Source organism: Salmo salar, chromosome ssa16 (genome assembly GCF_905237065.1).
Source record: "Salmo salar chromosome ssa16, Ssal_v3.1, whole genome shotgun sequence".
In the NCBI taxonomy this organism is placed as follows: domain Eukaryota; kingdom Metazoa; phylum Chordata; class Actinopteri; order Salmoniformes; family Salmonidae; genus Salmo; species Salmo salar.
In genome coordinates this window covers 62,551,113-62,571,250 of record NC_059457.1, presented here as the reverse complement: position 1 = coordinate 62,571,250, position 20,138 = coordinate 62,551,113, and the positions used below count along the sequence as shown (strand labels likewise).

General features: G+C 41.5%; 1 protein-coding gene across 22 annotated transcripts in view; it reads left to right on the top strand.

The window, feature by feature from the left end:
- LOC106574331 (muscleblind-like protein 2a) overlaps positions 1 to 18,095 on the top strand; it is a 73,611-nt gene extending 55,516 nt beyond the window's left edge. For 4 of the 22 annotated variants that reach the window (XM_014150177.2, XM_045697551.1, XM_014150176.2 and 1 more), the window contains 4 exons: positions 4,305 to 4,358; positions 4,848 to 5,007; positions 6,515 to 6,550; positions 14,930 to 18,095. In XM_014150177.2, coding sequence (XP_014005652.1) covers positions 4,305 to 4,358; positions 4,848 to 5,007; positions 6,515 to 6,550; positions 14,930 to 15,051 — 372 coding nt within the window. In that variant the 3' untranslated portion in view covers positions 15,052 to 18,095. Of the gene's footprint in view, positions 1 to 4,304; positions 4,359 to 4,847; positions 5,008 to 6,514; positions 6,551 to 7,513; positions 7,609 to 14,929 lie in introns of all 22 variants that reach the window. The other 18 variants (XM_045697552.1, XM_014150179.2, XM_014150189.2 and 15 more) reach the window with 7 other exon arrangements.
- The last annotated feature ends 2,043 nt before the right edge of the window (positions 18,096 to 20,138 follow it).

Genomic DNA, 20,138 nt, shown 5'->3' with positions numbered 1-20,138 from the left:
TGCTTTTCGTCTTATCAGCTTGCTCCTCCATCGCTCCATTGCTCTCTAAAACCCCAACCTCACCTCCCACTGATACTGGGTGAAAAGATGACTCGAGCACAGTTAGGGTTTAAAAGAAAAAGGACATAAACAATAGGAAAACACACGTCATCCAGTGCTGAAGACATGATTATGAGTTAATGACAACTCGCGCTCTGTTTCCTTAAGCTGGTGTGACCTTAGATAAGATATTGGGGTGACGGGGCTTATGGTTTACCGGAGGACAGAGAGCATTTTAGTCAGCTCTATGGGAGCATTTCCCCACTGCAATTCTCTCAATAAATGTAGCATGTACTATAAAGTAATTGCAATGTATTGGCACAAGGTACAGTAAGTTAGATACTGTTTTAGTTTTTTATAAAGGAGAACTTACATATATTTATTATTTTTATGATAGGAGCAGGAGAAAAAAACGAGATCCCTCCCGAAGGGGGAAGCATATGGTTCCGGAAGCGAGAGGGTTAACCACTCGACCAGACTCTTGTCCTAAGTTAGATACAGTTACGGGCACTGAAAAGTTGTACCATAGTAATTTTTTTTGTGACAAACTATCCAAAAGAGACCGAGTGTCATGTTGCTCATGCATTGTGTAACTTTTTAGTGCCCGCAACTGTACATGTATCATGAGCTTACATTACCCAAAGATTTGTTCATCTGGAAATATACCCCAGACAGAACCAAGTTTATGGTACATAAGGTTAGAAACAACAGGTGGAGGTGGTTAGATCCTGCTATGTGTTGAGTTTTAGGCTATACAGTTATACTGAGGGGTCATTTTGATTTAATTTAGCTCCATTTTGTCTTCCATAGCCTGTTGTGTCGCAAGTTGAATGCTGTTGTCTTTACTCCCCCCCCCCGATAAAAAATAGAATTTCTATCCCCTCCTCCGTTTGCCGCCATTAACATAACATTTCAGTCTAAATCTAACACTGAATCTGAGGTGTATTCATTTGGAATGATCGGTAACACTTTATAAAATATCTAATACCTTTCTAAAAGGTGTATTAATGTAAAGTGTTATCGAATAATCTTAGTATTGTCCTACACATAAAGCAAAGGCTTGTGCATGGCCTAGTAATCATAAGGGCCTTGGTTGTCCCATCGACGTTTCCTTTGTGCAATGTCATCGATTTGGTTTCATTCAGAAGCCTTGCTAATAAAACGTCAGTTTTTTTTATCTTCTTCAAATGTTATTGCATTGAGCAAATATATAGATTTTTTTACTGTAGAATCCAAGAGGAATGTAGAATAAACAGAGCTCCACATTCTGTGATGACTTTCCTAATAACAAATATTGTTACAAAGTTGCCCATTAACCAAACACTAACAAGTTAGTGCAGTTATGGAAAGAAAAATAATAGCTTTGCTTTTACCAGCTAAATCAGATTTTTTTTTTTTACCCCATGACTGAAATGGATGTGACCGACCAGCTGCCTAAACATTGTCCATTCTACCATTGTCTGCCATAGGGCATCTTTTATCAAACCATTGGTCATAATGGTCTCTATAAAATGTGCATTGGTTCCAAATTGCACTGCTTTTATTGTAAAAGCTAATAATTCCAATCAACAAGACCATGTGGTCCTTCATTGTCCAATCAACAATTATTTTGATTCTCCATTGTCCATTGATCAGAAACTCTCACTTGCTGAGATCATCTAGTCCCTGGTAGCCCATTCCCTTAGCCCCTTGTTTTTTTGTTTTCTCAGATCTAAAAGGACTGGATAGGTTTAAGCGATGGTGGTGGTTCCATCCTAGCCCTCTGTTTCCTATTGCTTTCACCTATCCAGTCCTTTCAGCTCTATGAACACAATAGTAAGGGCTAGAGCAAAGACTAGGGTTTTTCGGTGAGAAATGTATGTTGCACTCACATCCTATTCTGTCATGGTGGCCAGTCACACCAAAGCACCAAAAACAGAGCCAACAATATTCCATACAGCAGATAGTGTACAAGTGTTTTTTTATTTATTTAACCAGGTAGGCTAGTTGAGAACAAGTTCTCATTTACAACTGCAACCTGGCCAAGATAAAGCAAAGCAGTGCGACACAAACAACACAGAGTTACACATGGAATAAACAAGCATTTACAGTGTGTTTACAGAAGAGGGCGAATCCTACCTTTTTTAGATCTGTGAACATAACTCAAACTTTCACGTAAATCATGATGTCAAATGGAGATTTATGAAAAATGTTGACCTATGCACACAGATCTGAAGTTAGGATTTGGCCCAACTGAATGTCAATTGTTTATATTAATAATACCCCAAGATATTTTGATACATAGATTGATTAGATAACTGATATACTTGTAAAGACGTAACTAGCTTTACAGAACTAATAACTGCAATCCAAATAGTTTGTTTACTTCATAAGTGCATTTGAAAATCTTTGTACACTGCTCAAAAAAATAAAGGGAACACTTAAACAACACAATGTAACTCCAAGTCAATCACACTTCTGTGAAATCAAACTGTCCACTTAGGAAGCAACACTGATTGACAATAAATTTCACATGCTGTTGTGCAAATGGAATAGACAACAGGTGGAAATTATAGGCAATTAGCAAGACACCCCCAATAAAGGAGTGGTTCGGCAGGTGGTGACCACAGACCACTTCTCAGTTCTTATGCTTCCTGGCTGATGTTTTGGTCACTTTTGAATGCTGGCGGTGCTTTCACTCTAGTGGTAGCATGAGACGGAGTCTACAACCCACACAAGTGGCTCAGGTAGTGCAGCTCATCCAGGATGGCACATCAATGCGAGCTGTGGCAAGAAGGTTTGCGGTGTCTGTCAGCGTAGTGTCCAGAGCATGGAGGCGCTACCAGGAGACAGGCCAGTACATCAGGAGACGTGGAGGAGGCCGTAGGAGGGCAACAACCCAGCAGCAGGACTGCTACCTCCGCCTTTGTGCAAGGAGGAGCAGGAGGAGCACTGCCAGAGCCCTGCAAAATGACCTCCAGCAGGCCACAAATGTGCATGTGTCTGCTCAAACGGTCAGAAACAGACTCCATGAGGGTGGTATGAGGGCCCGACGTCCACAGGTGGGGGTTGTGCTTACAGCCCAACACCGTGCAGGACGTTTGGCATTTGCCAGAGAACACCAAGATTGGCAAATTCGCCACTGGCGCCCTGTGCTCTTCACAGATGAAGCAGGTTCACACTGAGCACATGTGACAGGTGTGACAGAGTCCGGAGACGCCGTGGAGAACGTTCTGCTGCCTGCAACATCCTCCAGCATGACCGGTTTGGCGGTGGGTCAGTCATGGTGTGGGATGGCATTTCTTTGGGGGGCCGCACAGCCCTACATGTGAGGTAGCCTGACTGCCATTAGGTACCGAGATGAGATCCTCAGACCCCTTGTGAGACCATATGCTGGTGCGTTTGGCCCTGGGTTCCTCCTGATGCAAACAATGTTAGACCTCATGTGGCTGGAGTGTGTCAGCAGTTCCTGCAAGAGGAAGGCATTGATGCTATGGACTGGCCCGCCCGTTCCCCAGACCTGAATCCAATTGAGCACATCTGGGACATCATGTCTCGCTCCATCCACCAACGCCACGTTGCACCACAGACTGTCCAGGAGTTGGCGGATGCTTTAGTCCAGGTCTGGGAGGAGATCCCTCAGGGGACCATCCGCCACCTCATCAGGAGCATGCCCAGGCGTTGTAGGGAGGTCATACAGGCACGTGGAGGCCACACACACTACCGAGCCTCATTTTGACTTGTTTTAAGGACATTACATCAAAGTTGGATCAGCCTGTAGTGTGGTTTTCCACTTTAATTTTGAGTGTGACTCCAAATCCAGACCTCCATGGGTTGATAAATTGGATTTCCATTGATTATTTTTGTGTGATTTTGTTGTCAGCACATTCAACTATGTAAAGAAAAAAGTATTTAATAATATTATTTCATTCATTCAGATCTAGGATGTGTTATTTTAGTGTTCCCTTTATTTTTTTGAGCAGTATATTTCTTAAACTTTTTAACCAAAGGTATAGTAGATGCTTTTTTTGCTTTTGTACTAATTCAGAACTTTAGCGATATGTTTCTTTAAACAAACAACAAACAATTTTTTGTTTATGTGCATGCATATTGTTTTGTACGTGGTATACTGCATTCAGATTATTTTGTTTTGTTTTTCCTTCTCACCTATCCACAATGCAATGCTGTCCCCCATGACGCACCTCTGCTTGCTGTTACCTGTATGTTAATACGCTTGACTCCCATTGGCCCACTGCCATCATGTGCTCGCTGCCTGCTATTTAAAGACTCAGTCGACTGCCAAAGCAATGAAGCGACCCCTCGAGGCAACTGTAGAACTGGTACTTTGACCTTTCACCTTTTGCTTTGCATGTAGCTTCTTTAATGTACTGTAGCAACTCACAATAATTTTAATTTGGCTTTTCGCTGTTTTAAATGTCCAAGTATTTTTATTATGCAATTAATATCCACCAATATGATTCTTGTAGTTATTCTTTTAGTATGCTTTACATTGATTGATCGTATAACAACAATGAGAATGTTAATTCCCAAGTATCAATTTGTTTGTTACTGTAAATCATTGTTTTAAAATTGCCTTGCTAGATATTGTGTGTAGTTCCTTCAATGTCCCCATGTGGTTATTTAAACCTAAGTTGCCATTGTGACTTCTCTGTTGTAACTTTGTGCTATTTTGTAGCTAGTAGCCACAAAAGACCCAGAGAAGCAGTGTGATTTCTCATGTTATAGTATAGAGAATAGTCATGTGAATGTAGTCATTTTTGAGGCCTCCGCCTCGTTGTATCTAACGTCTCCTCGTCCCTCCCGTACAGGCTTTCCCCCACGGCTGCCTGCAGCCCCTACCAAAGAGACCAGCACTTGAGAAGAGCAACGGGGCCAGCTCACTTTTTCACCCCAGTATGTTGCACTACCAGCAGGCCTTGGCCAACGCACAGCTGCAGCAGCAGACGGCTTTCTGTGGCTTTCCCACAGGTAGGGAGTACACCTGCCCACAACACACACACATGCACATGTACCTGCACACAGACACGCATGTAGGCAAACACACACACACCTATACACATTTATGTACACAGATACACACCCATGTAGCATGTAGACACAAGCTGGATAGAGCTTCCCTAACTTTCCGTTTCCCCATAAAAGCATCAAAGGGCAAAGTTCAAATATATAACCCTTAAAAGGTTTCACCAGGTGAGCTTGTGAGGAAATGGGATATTCCCCATATTTTCTCCAAAAGTTTGAGGCCAGTCTCTCTTTAAACCAACAGTGTGATCAACCGCTTTTTCTCAAGTGGAAATCAAGTTGTTATGGGCCCTGTTCAAAGATTGCAATTGGAATTGGCTCGCAAAACTACCTCTAACTTCCTTCATACTGGACGCAGAGACATACAAATGGTATCCATGAGTTCATCTCACTCTGGAGAAGTAAATAAAGGTATTAATTGCCAAAATCCCGAACTATCCCTTTAAGCCTCTTGTGGTTGAGACTACCTTCCCCTAACCCCATATCCCTCCCTTCCTACTCCTTTCTTTAGTGTTATCATCCTCCATGGCCTTTACACCCTTCCTCTCCTTTCCCAGTGTAGGAAGCATGTTCAGAATGCTGTGTACACACCACACATGGGTTCAATTAATATCAGTTTCTCTTGGAATACTCTAGCTGTGCTTTATTGAAGCAAAAGTGCAAACGCTGCCCATCTAGCACTCCAGATCCCACGCATAAAGTAATTTGAAAGAAGACATACTATTTGAACCCAGGTCTGATTCGTTCTCACTGCATGGTCCAAGCATCCAGCCCTTAACCTTCTCTAGCCTGATCCCAGAAATGTGTGTGCTGTCTTGCCAGCTCCTATTGCCATTGTCACGCCATGTGTCTGCTGTGACAGAGACCATAGGAGTTGGCAAGATGGCACACACATATCTGAGGCCAGTAAACCTCTGACACTTAAAAGTTTAATTTGTAGTATGTTTGATTTTACCTTCCCACCCCCCCAGAACATATTTATTTTTTATGATTTATTTACAGACCAGACTTTTTTTTTGGGGGGGGGGGGTTTAACTAGGCAAGTCAGTTATGAACAAAGTCTTATTTGCAATGACGGCCTACCCCGGCCAAACAAGGACGACACTGGGCCAATTGTGCGCCGCCCTATGGGACTCCCAATCACGGCCAGATGTGTGGCATAATGTATGGCATAAGACTACAAAAATGGAGTCAAACTACACAGTGCAGTCATACCAATTGCAGGCTTGTGAAATTTGTTTAAATGCATGTTTATAGCTAGCTACCAAAATCTCTAGCCTGGTCCCAGATCTGTTTGTGCTCTCTTGCCGACTCCTATGGTCAATGGCATGCCATACAGTACAAACCGATTTGGGACCAGGCTACAACCAAAATCTCTGTCTCCTCTTTAACATGTTTTTTTCCTCCCCTTATTAACCCTCTGTTCACTCTCTTCCACTGCATGATCACACAGGATCAGTCTTGTGCATGACTCCTGCTAGCAGCCTTGGTAGGTTCCTTCCTTTCCCTTTTTCATTCTCACTATGCTTTTAAAGGAATAGGGTGAAGTTGCCCCTAGACTCTGATCTTGGGTCCCCACTAATGTTTAAGGTTAGGATTGGGGGAGGAGAAGCTGATCCTAGATCTGTACCTAGGGGAAACTTCACCATGGAGCCTCTTTAAATTGGGGGGAGAGCGGGAACAGGCCGGGAGATGTAAGCGATTACAGGTGACACAAAGTTCATGGATGTTGTGACACAGTGAGAGGCACGGTTGTAGAACATTGGACTAGAGTGCATGATTGTTTTTACTGAAAAGCGCCACAAAGTAATGCAAAGTGCTGCAAAGTCCTACATGTCAATTTGAAATCACCTGTAAGAGATGATTCTCAATTAGGATGTAATATATTTTGTTACTTAGCTACTTACTGTCTTCTACCCTAATTATGGAATGTGAAGTGTTATTCTTAACATTATCAGTATTACTAGTATAGATAAAATTGGCTTTCCAAATGAATTGTTTGTTGAAAAGTAGATATTGTGTTTTTTACTGTGCTGTGTTGATCCCAGAGAAAAATAGAAAGAGGGTGAACACAATTGGTAGAAAAGCTCTCAATCTTGATGGGGCTCTAATTGTTTTCTAGTTCGTCTCAATCTTATAATACCACTCATCATATCTCACTCAGTCCTCTGGGAACAACTGATTGTCGGTCCAAATTTCCTTACTTGTGATTGTAATTCAGCTTTTTCTCCTCTTTTTTTTTTTCTCCCATGCTTTCTCTCGCTTTTGCATTGTGATGCGCACACCTTCCGCTGGGCTAACCTAACGATGGCTCGCCCCTCTGTAATATGCATCATGCCCAAAAACCACAACAACCAAACAATCGACAACACCCGTTGCCATGGTTACCACACTGCCTCCACTGCCTACCTGTTCATTGCTTCCATGGCCCCCCCCCCCCTTCCCGAAAAAGTACCCATGATGTACAGTGCTACGCCTGCTACTATCTCTGCAACAACAACTCCTGTCACAAGTGTCCCCTACGCAGCAGCAGCGCCAGCCAATCAGGTTTGCTCATTTTAAAGCTTTCTTTCATCCATTCCCAGAGCTCTAAATAAGTGCTTGATGACCATAGTCCAAAGAGCTCATCTTCTATAATTTCAATTGAAATAGTCAATTGAGCCCGACCTCCACATCCTTCGATTAAATTCACATTTTTATTGTCCCAACAGTGAACTGTGGTATTTCAATGTCTGCCACAGATGTCAGAACGTGTTGACTATTATTTCAGAGGACTACTGTACGTTTGAAAAAGTATATGTTTAGTAATTTATTGGGCATGTTACACAATGACCCAGTGAAGCACTTATTCAGAGCTCTCACATTTGCAAATAATAGTTGTCTTGTGTTTCATTAGATCCTAGTTTTTGTTTTGCATGTATGTTGTTTTTCATCCACTTTACATTGTCAAGTTTCCCTCTTCACTTGTGTTAGAAACATCACTTGTGTGTTTCGTGACACGCACGCACATACACTTTTTTTCCACCTAAAAAAACCTAGCCACTCCATCTCCATCCACCATGTTGGCTCCTGTCAGCAAACACAGCTTCACTCTCTGACTCCCTGTTCTGCTGGGCGGTGATGGGTGAGGACGAAAACCTTGAGGAAACTGTCGATCCAGGGTGGCCATGTCTGCTATATTAGTGTTACAAGAGACAGGAAGGACGTCTTCGGAAAGGCCTAAAATGGCTCCAGATAAGCACAGTTACTAGTTAGACGCATGGCTCTGTGTCAGCAGGGGCTGGGAAGGTGCAGTTGGGTGCGGAAGTCAGGTGACTCACGTGCACACACACACACACACAACTCCTTTTAAACCTGACAATTACAGCGCACTGCCAGGTGGAGCGCCCGCAGCAAACCAAGCAGTCCTCCCATTAACCCCAATTAGAAAGGCCTTGAGCGGTGGCCACGTTACAGGCTTGATGAGATTTGATTTATAGCTCAGTGGTCAGTGAGCTTTCCCAGAAATGTATTGGACGGGTAACGTCGATCCATGATCATCAAGACTTCCGGTTGTCGGTGAATCATCATTATTTCACACTGTTCCCTCAAATTGGTTTATATTGAGAGATTCTCAGTGTAGAAAGTGGTGGTTGGTTTTCTCTTGGTTTTCACATCATTACACATTCAATCCCAGGCTTTATTTGGTGAAAAAATGAACCAGAAAATGCACTTTTACACATCATTCAGTGCGTTCAGAAAGTATTTATACTCCTTGACTTATTTCACATTTTGTTGTTACAGCCCGAATTCAAAATGGATGAAAATGTGTTTTTTAAAATAAAATATAGATATCTCCTTTACATAAGTATTCACACCCCTGCATCAATACTTTGTAGAAGCACCTTTGGCGGTGATTACAGCTTTGAGTCATCTTGGGTATGTCTGTACCAGCTTTGCACATCTGGATTTGGGGATTTTCTCCCATTCTTCTGTGCAGATTTTTTTCAAGTTAGATGGGGAGCAACATCGAACAGCAATCTTCAAGTCTGGGCTTTGGCGGGCCACTCGAGGACTTACACATTATTGTTCAGAAGCCATTCCAACGTTGCTTTGCCTGTATGCTCAGGGTCATTGTCCTGTTGGAACATACATTTTCAATGAGGTAGTCATTAAACACTATTATTGCACACGGAGTGTAACTTATTTGTGACTTATGACTTGTTAGGCACATTTTTTTACTCCTGAACTTATTTAGGCATGCCATACCAAAGGGGTTGAATACTTATTGACTCAAGACATTTCATGAGTCAATCAACACAATTCCACATTGATATTATAGGGTGTTGTGTGTAGGCCAGTGACGACAAATCTCTATTTAATACATTTTAAATTCAGGGTGTAACAATACATTTGGAATAAGTCAAGGGGTATGCATACTTTCTGAAGGCACTGTGACTTAAACATGTTAGACGCCTTAAATCAAGACTATAATTTCAATTGATATTCAAAAAAATATCTCTCTATACTGATTCTCCTCCCAGCATCTAGTCTGTATGACCAACCACACTAGTATTATTGCTAGCACATTGCCTATTATTGCTGCCTATAATGTTTTATTGTAGGCCTACTATTACGCATATGTCTCTCCACTGTTTTTCTCAAAACTCAATAAGCAGTCCCACTTGCTATTTATCATTCATGACTAGCAATTTCCTTGATATTGTTCTATTTTTGGACCATGACCAGGGAGAAAAATGACTTTCCCCTTTAAAGCTTTTTAATGATTACTTTAGAAACACACACCCGTCGCCATTTTGTAGCCTCTCCCTATGGCGCGTCCCAAATGGCACTCTATTCCCTACAGTGCACATAAAGTCGTATGAGCCCTGATCAGGGATGTAGTGCGCTATATAGGGAATAAGGTGCCGTTTCGGACACATCCCTAACATCACACCGCCCTGAGTAGCACATTTGTAAGGTTTGTTGTTCTGTAAGGTGTTCTGGTGAGTCAGCTGACGATGAGACTGCGAGGTGCGTGTCGGGGAGCGCACATGGCACACACAAACACATGCAGCCTCCCAGTCTCAGATGGCGATGGTGTTGCTTCGTCCAGTGTGTCTGAGTAGAAGAGAGCGGGGCAGGGAGAAACTGAGGGAGGGACCACTTTTAATGTTCCAATGTGGATCTCGTCATCATCACTGAGAGCTAGTGAAATGCATGGCTCTAATCATGATGCATGGACACTAGCTAACAGTTGTGACTGTGTATGTCTTACAGGAGCTGTAGAGACAGCCATAGCCTTCCCCTCACACGCCCTCTCCCTGTCTGCATCCTGCGTCCGTCCCTAGGGCTTTGGTCAAAAGTAGTGCACTATACAGGGAAAAGGGTTCCATATGGGGGACAAACCTGAATCCCAAATCAACCCCTAACCCCTATGCACTTGTGTAGATCTGAGCGGAGTGGATAGGTGTAAGCAATGGATAGGGATTCAGGGTATATGCCTTCACAGTCCAGGCACAACCCAGCTACAGTATTACATGTGTTGTCTATCTATAATATATCATATACATTGTGTTTTCACAGTAAGATTTGTAATAGTTTGGTTTGGAGTAGCATGTTTGACATAGGTGAAGTGGACCCTCTTTTAAAGGCCCAGTGCAGTCAAAAATGTGACTTTATAGTGTTTTATATATATTTACGCACCTTGAGTTTGGAATAATACTGTGAAATTGCGAAGATGATGATCACGCCCTTTTAGCTGAAATTTCAGCCAGTTTTGGTGGGATGGAGTTTTGGCCTGCCTGGTAACATCACTAGGCGGTAAATGTGTTAATAGACCAATAAGAAAGAGTTCCAAAAAAAAACTTAGCTGACCCGTTTCTCCTCCTGCTGGCTTTGGAGTAGTCTCGTGGACGCGCATCTCCAGTGTCACTGTTCCCAGCCTGACCACTAACAAATACTCCTGCTGTTCTTAGCCCAGAGACTGCAGACACCCCATTACACTTTCTGGCACCTTCTGAGAGCCAATGGAAGCCTTAGAAAATGTCACATTACAGCACAGATGCTGTATTTTTGATAGAGATGCTACAGAAGGACGACAAATTGTCAGACAGGGCACTTCCTGTATGGAATCTTCTCAGGTTTTGGCCTGCCATATGAGTTCTGTTATACTCACAGACACCATTCAAACAGTTTTAGAAACGTGTTTTCTATCCAAATCTACTAATTATATGCATATTCTAGTTTCTGGGCAGGAGTAGTAACCAGATTAAATCGGGTATGTTTTTTTTTATCCGGCCGTGAAAATACCGCCCCCTATCCCAAACAGGTTTTAACATCGGTGTTAAATTAGACATCGGGCCGATACCGATGTTGCCATTTTTAGCTAGTATCGGCCGATTTGTTCACCGATATATCGTGCATCCCTAGTTGTCTCTGTTACTTGAACTCTGTGAAGCATTTTTTTCGGCTTTGTTGGCATTTACGTATGACCCATAGCGATTGAAGGTTTTTGCAACTGCACTTTCAAAGTTCTTGAAATGTTCCGCGTTGACTGACCTTCATGTCTTAAAGTATTGATGGACTGCCATTTTCCTTTGCTTATTTGAGTTGTTTTTGCCATAAAATGGACTTGGCAGGGATGCAAACAAGTCACCTTTTGGCGAAATTCGTCGTTTTGAATCCAAAATAGGTGACCTACGTGATTCGTATGCAAACTGCTTGCTTTCACATTAACCACTTTTTATTTTACACACAGTGACTGATCATGTGGATCATATTCTTTGTTGTTTAATTAGTTAAAACCTGGGTGGGAAGAGAGAGAATATTCAGACAGGACACTGGATAAGACATGAGAAATACTCCAGATATAACAGACTGTCCCTAGCCCCCTGACACAAACTATTGCAGCATAAATACTGGAGGCTGAGACAGGAGGGGTCGGGAGACACTGTGGCCCTGTCCGACGATGCCCCCGGACAGGGCCAAACAGGCAGGATATAACCCCACCCACTTTTGCTAAGGCACAGCCCCCACCACTAGAGGGATATCTTCAACCACTAACCTACTAACCTGAGACAAGGCCGAGTATAGCCCACGAAGACCTCCCCCACGGCACAAACCCAAGGGGGGTGCCAACCCGGACAGGAAGATCACATCAGTGACTCAACCCACTCAAGTGACGCACCCCTCCTAGGGACGGCATGGAAGAGCACCAGTAAGCCAGTGACTCAGCCCCCGTAATAGGGTTAGAGGCAGAGAATCCCAGTGGAGAGAGGGGTTCCGGCCAGGCGGAGACAGCAAGGGCGGTTCGTCGCTCCAGTGCCTTTCCGTTTACCCTCACACCAGACTACAGTCAATCATAGGACCTACTGAAGAGATGAGTCTTCAATAAAGACTTAAAGGTCGAGACCGAGTCTGCGTCTCTCACATGGCTAGGCAGACCATTCCATACAAATGGAGCTCTATAGGAGAAAGCCCTGTCTCCAGCTGTTTGCTTAGAAATTCTAGGGACAGTAAGGAGGCCTGCATCTTGTGATCGTAGCGTACGTGTAGGTATGTACGGCAGGACCAAATTGGAAAGATGGGTAGGAGCACGCCCATGTAACGTTTTGTAGGTTAGCAGTAAAACCTTGAAATCAGCCCTAGCCTTGACAGGAAGCCAGTGTAGAGAGGCCAGCACTGGAGTAATATGATCAAATGTTTTGGTTCTAGTCAAGATTCTAGCAGCTGTGTTTAGCAGTAACTGAACTTTATTTAGTGCTTTATCCGGGTAGCCGGAAAGTAGAGCATTGCAGTAGTCTAATCTAGAAGTGACAAAAGCATGGATACATTTTCTGCATACTTTTTGTACAGAAAGTTTCTGACTTGGTCTTTTACCAAATATACCACCCCTACCTTGTCACAACACAACTGATTGGCTCAAACGCATTAAGAAGGAAAGAAATTCCCCAGATTAACTTTTAACAAGGCACACCTGTTTATTGAAATGCATTCCAGGTGACCTCATGAAGCTGGTTGAGAGAATGCCAAGAGTGTGCAAAGCTGTCAAGGCAAAGGGTGGCTATTTGTAGAATCTCAAATATAAAATATATTTAGATTTTGTTTAACACTTTTTTTGGTTACTACATGATTCCATATGTGTTATTTCATAGTTTTGATGTCTTCACTATTATTGTACAATGTAGAAAATAGTAAAAATAAAGAAAAACCCTTGAATGAGTAGGTGTTTTAAATCTTTTGAACGGTAGTGTATATTTGTTACTGCTCGACTTAAACAATCTCGGTCGACCAACAGCCTAACTACCAAACAACTACCAAACAATCGACATGTCGACTAATTGGTGTCAGCCCCACAGACAAGTCTTGATCATAAGTACATGCAGGTCAATCCTCTCACTGCGCTGACACGGATGTGAGGGCGCCCTCTTCTGGCTGAATTGGGAAATACACCAAGATACACTAGTGGTGGTTTTGTCACATTGGTTACAAAAAGTAATTGGAGTAAACATTGGTTCACATATTTGCAGGATGATTGTACAATGTCCCCTTTGGGGCTGCTGTCTGCAGTAAGGATTTCTGTAAAGTTCCATCATAAGCACAAAAAAACAAACAGTGTAATTAGTGTCACACACGTTTTATTCCAACATCATCTGATGTTTGCTTTTATTTTATGGTGGGTCAGGTATCCACCCCTGACCTGTCATTTCCTTTTTTCTGTCCACCATGGCCCATTCACTCACTCCATATTACTGATTATCAGTGATGTCTGTGTACTCCATTTCCAAGCAGGCATGCATCTCCACCCTTGAACACTTATGATAATTTTACACACGTTCATTACACATGTTCAGTGTTCATGTACAGGTAATTAGAACGCTTGTTATGGTCATTTAGGTAGTTTGCTATTTAACTGTGCCAGTGTGTGGTGACCTTTTGTCAGCACAAGAACTGTTCGTCTGGAGCTTCATGAAATGGGTTTCCATTTCAGCCTAAGATCACCATGCACAATGCCAAGTGTCAGTTGGAGTGGTGTAAAGCTCATCGCCATTGGACTAATCTGGTTTTAATTATCCCAGTAAAATGCTACCTGCCGAATGCATAGTGCCAACTGTAAAGTTTGGTGGAGGAGGAATAATGGTCTGGGGCAGTTTTTCATGGTTCGGGCTAGGCCCTTTAGTTCCAGTGAAGGGAGATCTTATAACGCTACAACATACAATGACATTCTAGACGATTCTGTGCTTCCAACTTTTTGGTGACAGTTTGGGGAAGGCCCTTTCCTGTTTCAGCATGACTATGCTCTCATGCACGAAGCGAGGTCCGTACAGAAATGGTTTGTCGAGATCGGTGTGACCTCAACCCCATCGAACACCTTTTGGATGAATTGGAACCACGACTGCAAGCCAGGCCTAATCGCCCAACATCCGTGCCCGACCTCACTAATGCTCTTGTGGCTAAATGCTGCGGGGACTTGTTTCCAATGTTCCAACATCTATTGGAAGGCCTTCCAGGAAAGAGTGGGGGCTGTTGTAGTAGCAATTGGGGGGACCAACTCCATATTAATGCCCATGATTTTGGAATGAGATGTTCGACTAGCAGGTGTCCACTTACTTTGTCATGTAGTGTATGTTAGGGATTGGCTTTTTAACCACCCTATGAAGACAATCTGTCTCTTGCTCAATCTTTCCTGGATTCCTTGCATCCTCTCTACTCGCATTGGAGAAGGTCAGAGGGAACTTGGTTCTTCTCCAATACGGTTGAGAAGAAGGCGAGGGGATCAGATGTGAGGAATCATGGATAAATTAAATGAGATGGAGCCAATCAGTTGAGAAGGTTTAGGCAATGAACTGATGTTTTTGTTCTCCATTTTTCTTCACCTCTCCCACAGATCATCCTGAAGTAACTGTCAGGAAGGAAATGGAGTGTCAAGAAGCTGCACTACAAAGCCCAAAACAGCCCTTCTTCTGTACATACTACCTTCCCCTTCCACTACAACAACCTGCATGCTAAGAGTGTAATACTACCAATTAACCATAAGACTTGAGTGCTGGTGTAAGATGATACACACAACAAAAAGATGTATATGTATTGCTAGGAAACTATTGCCATGAAAATTATGACAAAAAAGAATATGTACTGAACTACATACACTTAGTGGAGAGATGGCGATGATGAATTCATTTTAACGATTGTTTCCTCTGTTAAAGGAAAATGGGTTATTTTTATATTTTGTTTTCAAGACGGAACCTCGATCTGCACAAATGTTCACCCTTTGAAAACACCTTATTTGCACTATAAGAGAACTAGTGCTTATTGTCAAAAGTGCTTAATTGTTTTAAACAGGAGAGTCACAGAGAAGCGAAGCCCCTGGTTGCAACTGGCCCTCCAGACCAAGCTAGAAGTGATTGTTTGACTTTTTGTTTGTTTTAATTATTTTAAAAAGACAAATGTTAGGGAAGACGACATGTTTACTCAATGACTGTCCTATTAACGATGGTTTGAACGCGCTCCCCCACCCCCATCACCACCACCCCTTTAAAACGGTGTGGTATGCGCTCCATATGAACCATTTGCCAACATTTAATCTCTGGAAAACCAACGGCTTGCCAAACGAAAGTCATCGCGACTGACAGACTAACGGACAGAAGCGATCGGAGTCGATCTGCAAGGAAACAGACGTGGAACAGCTTCGTGGCCAAAACGTGCAGTCGGGCCTCGTTTTTGTGCACATCTGGTGAAAAAAGAACCTAAAATGTTGATTTCTTCTCCTTTGTTAAATTTCAGTTTTACTTTTGGATGGGTGCTGACATTTGGATTGTGGGTGTATTTGTGTGTTGGTGTGTGTGTGTGTGTGTGTGTGTGTGTGTGTGTGTGTGTGGTTGGGTGGGTGGGAGCCTCAGAGGGGTCGGTGTTGGGGAGAGTTATACTGGGCATCAGGGAGTGCTACTAGCCTTTATGGCCCCGGTTTGTGTGCCAAGGGCTTAACGAATGCTTGTGGGTGGCCGAAAGCATACAGCGGGAGGGAGCCTCAGCCTGATGGGCCAAGCCATGGATGTCTGCCAGCAGACTGGAACAGACCGACTGGAGGGATAAGGGTGAGATCGGCGAGGGGTGAAACAAGTGCTACGACTCAAAAAGGTGCATTCGAAGATGCTTGTCATCGTCGTGAGATGACGTGAAGTTATATACTGGAGGGCTATCTGTGACTGTCAGTCGTCACCCTGCTATCACCGAGAATCCTGTTTATATTTGAGAAAAACTGTAGAAGTGCCTAAAAATCCTTTAACTTTAAAACAACAAGCATCTGGAGAAACATACTTTGTCAAAGAAAAAATAAGAATATACAAAAGGATGGTTCAAGCAAAGTTCCCAAAAGTATGTTGACCTATTTAGAGAAAAGACTATTCACTTTTCATGCAGATGCCATTGTTAAAGCAGTACCCTAGTGTTATTGTAAACATATATTTAACACGACAAAAAGTAACTTTCTGAACGGAAAATATATATAAACTAACCAAGATGGCTTGGTAGAATGTTTGTTAAACATTTCATGATGTAATATTTTGTTCTTACCATAGGTTTTTAGTAGTTTACATTGAAAAAAGTGATTGAGAATACAGGAAATTGTGACTTGTGTGTAATGTATGTAACGTGTCTCTTACTTTGAGAGTTTATATTCATGGTTGTAGCAGCAATGTATTCACATTTATTTCAATTTGTTTTATGACGTTAAGCATCAAGATATGTGTGTCACCAGAACAATCTGTTATTTTATGCCATGATATAGTTAACTGTGTACTAGCATTGTTTTAAACCAACCTCCACGTTATTACCTAATGGTTTATGAGATGTATGTATTTCGACTCTAAATCACATTTCTTGACACTACACAACCAATTATTTTCCTTGTGTATGGGTGTTCAACAAAAAGGATCAGAATCATGACATATTTTCATGGCGCTTGATCAACAGACAATCCACAACTAGACACCTTTGGTTCAAAAATAATAAGGCACTGGTCTTAGTATTTTGTTTTTTGTTTCTTTTTGTTCACTCTCACTGAGATTTTCTTCTAAAAAGTTACAGTTTTAATGTAATTTTTGGTGGAAAGTGAACAAAGGTATTTTTTGGTAACTTGTCGTATTTTGTTTTGTCAAATGAGTAAGAATGACGTAACCTATTCTATTTTGAAATGAATGTAATTTATTGCGCTGTGCATCCCTACAAGGTCGTGTCTCTTTGGTCAGCCAATGAGATGCAGATCAGGAGCAAGGGGGTTGAGTCTTAAAGCCACCAATAGAAAGCTACTGGATCTCCCTTGTTTTGTCATCAACACAGTTCATCGCATTACAGTAATGAGCAAGGCTTTAGAATTGCTTATATTGTTCAACAAAAAAAAGAAAATAAGAATGTTAATTGTATAGGTGACATTTTACCAAAAAAATGATTTAAATATGTACTTTTCACTCTAGTATTTCATAATATTAAGTTGTTGCTGTGGCAACATAAAGTTGCAATTACTAAAGTTCTGTATTTTTGTAAATTATGTAATCGTTAAGTTGACTTTTTTTTCTAGAACACTGCACACATCACTAGATTGTAAAGCAGATTTCAACATTTCTTATTTGTCGTGATTATGACAATTTTCCTTAGCAGCCTCTGTAAAGGTGTAACTTTAACACTTAAGATGTAATAGACAAAGTTACCAATGATATTTAGGATGAAATTATAACAAATGATCTATTAATTGAATAGTTAAGATGTACAACTTTACCCCTGAGAAAGGACCACTGGTTTCATGCACACCAATGGAAAAATATTTATGAATGTAGTTTGTTAAATTGTTTATCATCAGTTAAGGATTGCACTTCTTCCGGTAAAGTAAAACATTTCATTATTTCCAATGCCATACCTAATGAAATTTGCAAAGTCACTATACACCAGTAATACAGTAATTCTGTATAATAGTCACTACCTGTTTGTATCAGAGAAATAACCTTTGAGCATCTTGCATGAAAGAAAAAGTTTTTATTAATAAACAATAATTTCCTGAATGTTTCTAGTTATACCGAAAAACACAAAAAATAGTCTGCACATGAGACAAAATCCAAGTTGTCCTCGAATGGGATCCATGGTTGTGCCCAAATTAATGGAATTGTGCTTAGAAAAGTAATTTATTGAAATTAAATGTGTTGACATTGACTGACTGATGGTAAGAGAAAAATATATAAGCACTTGGGTCAGCTGAGCAGACGGCTTATCCAAACACTTTGCCTTATCGTTAGTCCATCGTGCTTAAGGTTTTATGTTCCAGAGCTGTTAAAAATAAACTTTTAAAGGCTATAAACTGGTCTCTACTGAAGACTTTTGCCTTTTATATATATACACACATATATATATATATATATATATACATACACACACACACACACACTACCATTCAAACATTTGGGGTCACTTCCGAAATGTCCTTGTTTTTTAAAGAAAATTTAAAAAAAGAGTGGGTGGCCCCGGTGCACAACTGAGCAAGAGGACAAGTACATTCGTGTCTAGTTTGAGAAACAGACGCCTCACAAGTCCTCAACTGGCAGCTTCATTAAACAGAACCCACAAAAAAAACTGTCTCAACATCAACAGTGAAGAGGCGACTTCGGGATGCTGGCCTTCTAGGCAGAGTTCCTCTGTCCAGTGTCTGTGTTCTTTTGCCCATCTTAATCTTTTCTTTTTATTGGCCAGTCTGAGATATGGCTTTTTCTTTGCAACTCTGCCTAGAAGGCCAGCATCCCGGAGTCGCCTCTTCACTGTTGACAGTAAGACTGGTGTTTTTGCGGGTACTATTTAATGAAGCTGCCAGTTGAGGACTTGTGAGGCGTCTGTTTCTCAAACTAGACACTCTGTTTTTGTCCTCATGCTCAGATGTACACCGGGGCCTCCCACTCCTCTTTCTATTCTGTTTAGAGACAGTTTGCGCTGTTCTGTGAAGGGAATAGTGCACAGCGTTGTACGAGATCTTCAGTTTCTTGGCAATTTCTCACATGTAATAGCCTTAATTTCTCAGAACAGGAATAGACTGACGAGTTTTAGAAGAAAGTCTTTGTTTCTGGCAATTTTGAGCCTGTAATCGAACCCACAAATGCTGATGCTCCAGATACTCAACTAGTTTAAAGAAAGCCAGTTGTATTGCTTCTTTAATCAGAACAACAGTTTTCAGCGGTGCTAACATAATTGCAAAAGGGTTTTCTAATGATCAGTTAGCCTTTTAAAATTATAAACTTGGATTAGCTAACACAATGTGTTATTGGAACACAGGAGTGATGGTTGCTGATAATAGGCCTCTGTACGCCTATGTAGGTATTCCATAAAAAGTAGTCATTTACAACGTTAACAATGTCTACACTGTATTTCTGATCAATTTTATGTTATTTTAATGGACAAAAAATGTGCTTTTCTTTCAAAAACAAGGACATTTATAAGTGACCCCAAACTTTTGAACGGTAGTGTGTGTGTGTATACATATATATTATATATAATGCTAAAAAGTAAAAACTTAAAACAATATTTTTATTTATATACATAAGTTAAATATCGTTTTAAGTTGTATTTTTTTGCGTTTTTAAAACGTGAGGCCAAAAGGATCAACTGCTGTACAGAAAGCAGTCTTGTGTCCTAAGCCCCATTCGAACACTTTAATAACACACCCTTCCTTACTTACTTTCTGATCTAACACAATTTGTTAAGTGTAAGCAACAGTTCTGTCACATAGCTTTCTCTAATCCAGCCATGTCAGATTAGGTATTTCTTCAAGGAAGGGGGAAAGCAACGATGCATTTTGTTAAAGTATTGGAACAGGGCTCTATTCTGTCCTTGTAGAGAGCTTGACGATAAGGGTTGTGGCCAACATGCCATGCTGAATGTTCCCTAAAAGGACTGCAGCCAGGGTCGTATTCACTAGCCGAAACGGGAAGGGGCTAACTGAACTTGTCCAATAAGAAACGCTTGTTTTTGTTTAATGTTGCAAAATGTTTCGCTACGGTGTTCACTATTGAATATTACCCAGGTAATGAATTGAGACTGCTTTGCCATCAGAAATGCAGTAT